Below are 4345 nucleotides of genomic sequence, written 5' to 3'. Positions count from 1 at the left end.
AAGCAATCTTATTAGGTTTGATATCTTACTTTCTCTTAGGAATTCACGACACTGAAAAGATGAGAATTTTAATTGGTGATTAACCAACGAACGTTACCACTGTGTATACCTTACCGATTATTAGCGTTGTTAAAAGACTTCAAATATTTGCTCCAGCTCTACAATTTTGTTGAGTGACAATAAATGCGTAGCGCATATTAATAACACTATACTACAAATGTTCACTGCGGGTATTATGACAACATATGATCTGGGGAAAATTTTAATTTAACTTAGCAGTGCTCTGGTGATGTGACAATACAATACGCCATACCTATGACCCATATATGCTGTCACGGTCAATTCATTGTAAACATTTAAAGAAGAGTCCGTGATTTCTCACAATTTCAAGAGCTATCTTAAGAACTACTGAACCAACACTAGGCTTGTTTGTACTCATTTTGATTCATTTTGTATGCTGAATTCAAATATGGTCATGAAAATTTACAATTTAGAAGAAATTTTTGAATTTTGTAAAAAAAAATTGAAACTTGTCGTCTGCAGCCGAAACCCGCGTGGAAAGAGTTAAATTGACTATCAAATGACCATTGTCTCTGTCCTTGACGGATATCTCGTTGAATAAATGTGGAAACATATAATGATATGTGTAATTAAATCGTTGGCTAACAATTGGGTCATTGATAACACTCGTAATAACATTATCATATCAGTTTGTTGAAGGATTAAACAAATGATATTCCTATCAAATGCTATCAAATGTAAAGATAGATATACGCAATCTTTACATTAAACCAAGATGTGTGGTTGAGGCAGAGCAATGCCAAACGTACTTGTGTTAAACGCCCATTCAGTATTTCCATCGTAAGTGTAAAAAAAAACTTGTTTATAAATTGCCTTAAAGTGAAAGAAAAGTCATTCAAATTGTAATTTTGAAATGAAAAATTTGGCAACAAACGAAGAAAATATTAGTATTGACAAAGTTGAAACCCCATTCAAATACATGTATCTAATTTCTCTTCTCTTATTAGTGGAATTACAGATTCGTGTAAAATGTCTTCCATCGTCTTTAATACACGGCTTTCAGCTTAACCACAAGCAGGTTATGTTAGCACATCTATGACACCAACAAACGTGCAAAAACCTGAATTTTGATGATTTGTACGATCCTCCCGATGAGCAAACCACTGAATGGGTCTTTAATGCCTAACCAATTGAGTACCATGTTTTACATAACCAGTGAGATTTAATCCACGAATAAATGGTGTTTAGTGATAATACCATTGTGTGTTCAAGCTAATGCCGAATTTTAACTGTTTTTGTGATAAAGTAATTTACGCAGCAATAGAGAAGTGACACTAATATCCTTTAAACAGCATTCAACGTTTTGTCTCCTGTGTATTATATCAGCACCATGTGTAAATATGAGCTCTTAGTATTCCGTTTATTGCCCTACCAATGTATGATCATGGTAATTCGGTACATCTTACGTGCTCATATCACCAGTCAAATTGTATAACAATGGATGAATTCTGCCTCGTATCCTCCCAAACAGCACGTTCACGCAACACAAATGGTGTCTCTGGGTCCCGTGATCTAGGTAATAGAAAGTGATGTTTGTCAACCTTTCGTTCCTACCATGTGTAGGGACTTTAATAAAGATCCATCAACTTCCATCAACACACTGATTAATTTTCTGATTTGTGTCTCTCCACCCCTTTTTCAGTTTTACTTTAGAAATTGAACACTTTTCAAGTCACAGTTTCGATCCAAATCACTAGCTGCAGTATTGTATATATTTTGTAGAGTTGGGTGATTTATATATATCCTCATGTCTTTGATCCTTTTGAAGTAATAAACGTAGATAAAAATAGCAATTTAAATTTTCGATTCAAAGGAAATAACACTAGCGTTGTTGTCATGGTTATGTGTTGTATTTCTTAGAGTCGAGGCTTTATATCCAATATTCTTCCATCTAGCTGGAATGAAAACATACTTGAATGCTTCTCTGTATCTCACACTTAATGCTGTATAAATGAAAGGGTTCACAGCACTATTGAGATAGGACATAGCTCTTGAAATATAGAGCATAATAATAATCAGTTTTGTCGGTGCAAGAAACAAGCCACCACGAAGTTCCGCAATCATCCAGAACAGTGACATGACTTCAAATGGTGCTAAGCATACAAAAATACCACGCCATTAATTACTAACATCTTCGCCACCTGGTTCCTTGTTTTAGCATCACGTTCTTTTCTGGCTGACATTTTGGCTTGTGTGTTTTTCATTGATTTGTGGAGACCTCGGATGATTCGGTCATATAAAACCACATTTACTACTAATGATATAAAGAAGGGAATAGTCTGCGACCCATTCGTGTACAGATCGTGCCACCGTTTTATAGGTTCGCAAAAGATTTTCACATTTGGCCATGTATTGTAAGGTGGCTCATCTGGCCATACATAACATTCCACTGATACAGCTGCAAAACTAGGCATAAATGTAGCAGAAAGCATAGCAGATAGTACGGTTGATACGGTGACAATGATAGATACCTTTCGATGTGAGTCACGTTTTCTATGAGGTCGACAAACACCCCAAAAACGTTCTAGCGACACAAGAGTAATAAAAATAAGTGAAACAGTGTATGTAGTTATGGATACAAAATTTACAAGTATGCAACCTGGGGCACCAAGTGGACCATCATCAGCCGTCACCGGAGATTTTATGAACATCCATAATTTACTTCCAATAGCGCTCACTAAAAATAGTGAATCAGCGATTGATAAACATACCAAGTAGCAGTTGGTTATAGTTTTCATTCGCGGTGCTCTCAACACCACGTATATAAAGGCTACATTTCCAACAATTCCAACAATTAGTAGTACTGGTAAACAAATAGTTGTAAATAGCATAACACCCGTAGTGTATGTGTGTGTATCTGCTTCAGTAGCATTTTGAACTATAATAAGTTCTACATCGGCACACAGATCATCTTCTATACCAAAGTTAGAAGTCAATGTTGTTGTCAGATCGTCAAATCGAGTTGGTTGAGTGCCATCCATTGTGCACTATGTATTCAATGACACATAATACATTCGTGGTGCTTTGTAAATTACAACGTTAACTTTCAACAAAACTATTACAGAATATTTTGTCATCTCAATGTTCTACATTTTCTCGTAACATCTATACTTAAACTTCCCGCGGATATATAGCACATATCTGTCATTACGTCTTGTTGAGGAAAGATGGCAATGCGAAAGTGGAAGATCTGAGTTCCGTTTAATAATAAGAGCTTCAGGGTAGCGGCGTATCGTGGCGTGCTACCAAAGCTTTAATAGTGTAGTAGTGTAGTAGATATTAATTCGCAGAACGCAATTTGATTGGTTGGCATATACCATTCGGTTTCAACAGCGCTGACTGAAATAGTGTGGCAGCAGAGTTGTTTCTTAGTGTACCGGTACTGCTTCACACTAGTCAGCATGTTTACATGTTATCGCCGTGAAGATGGGTTCTTATCAAGGCCAATAAATGACGCGCGATTATCAGAAAACAAGTCATCCAAACACAAAAACCTTCCTCTTGATGTGTGTTTTGTGTTCCGCTGTATGGTCGAGCTTATGTACACACACGTCTATTGCCGCCAGATTCATGTCTGAATATCGAACGTGTTGTTAATTCAACTCTCTTTTCGGTTGCTCTTTACAAACATCAACAAACGTTTCTTGCGTTAACCATACTTCTTCAGGCCACTTAACAAAACCCCCGTGTGATACAATTATTGAAAGCTTGGTGTCTGGGAGATAGGGCCAAGTCATGTGGGAATTTATTGGTCATTATTTGTATTCGACTGCAGTACAGTGTCATCGGATGAAACTCCTTACAAACATTTACATCTTGATCAGTGTGTGTGCATCGACGTGATACGCGTACTCGCTATTTGAACCAATCGGAGGCGCATATCAACAACGGGACTGATCGATTTTAAACCCTAGGTAAATCCTTGTAAAATGCAGGAATTAATTTGATTAAAATTTGTAATACTTATGATATTTTTATTTGAATTGAAGTGTTTAAGAATGAGAATAAAGGTATTGTTTTTAGCCGCTGTCGTGCATCATATAACACGGGCGACATTATTATTTTTGGCGTAAAACAACTCGGCTTCGTCTCGTTGTTTTGCTTAAAATAACGATGTCGCCCGTGTTATATGAGCCGATAGATGCACTCCAGCGACTAAAAACTATACCTTTATTCTCTAAAAATAATTGAAAAGCCTCATTGCGCGCTAGTCTCTCAGTGTCAATTCAAGACACTGCTGCTTGAATGGGAATACTAATCAGTA

At 36.7% G+C, this 4345-nt stretch overlaps 1 protein-coding gene across 1 annotated transcript; it reads right to left on the bottom strand.

Annotated features, from left to right (window-relative positions):
- Positions 1-521: 521 nt before the first annotated feature.
- LOC140160302 (neuropeptides B/W receptor type 1-like) lies at positions 522-3303 on the bottom strand. The gene is given in 2 exon segments (XM_072183575.1): positions 522-2195; positions 2198-3303. Coding segments are annotated over 2 exon segments (1185 nt in total). The 5' UTR covers positions 3063-3303; the 3' UTR covers positions 522-1875.
- Between the last annotated feature and the right edge of the window lie 1042 nt (positions 3304-4345).

Source organism: Amphiura filiformis, chromosome 9 (genome assembly GCF_039555335.1).
Source record: "Amphiura filiformis chromosome 9, Afil_fr2py, whole genome shotgun sequence".
NCBI classification, from domain to species: domain Eukaryota; kingdom Metazoa; phylum Echinodermata; class Ophiuroidea; order Amphilepidida; family Amphiuridae; genus Amphiura; species Amphiura filiformis.
Note: the sequence above shows the minus strand (reverse complement) of the source record. Positions and strands in the feature narration are given on the sequence as shown.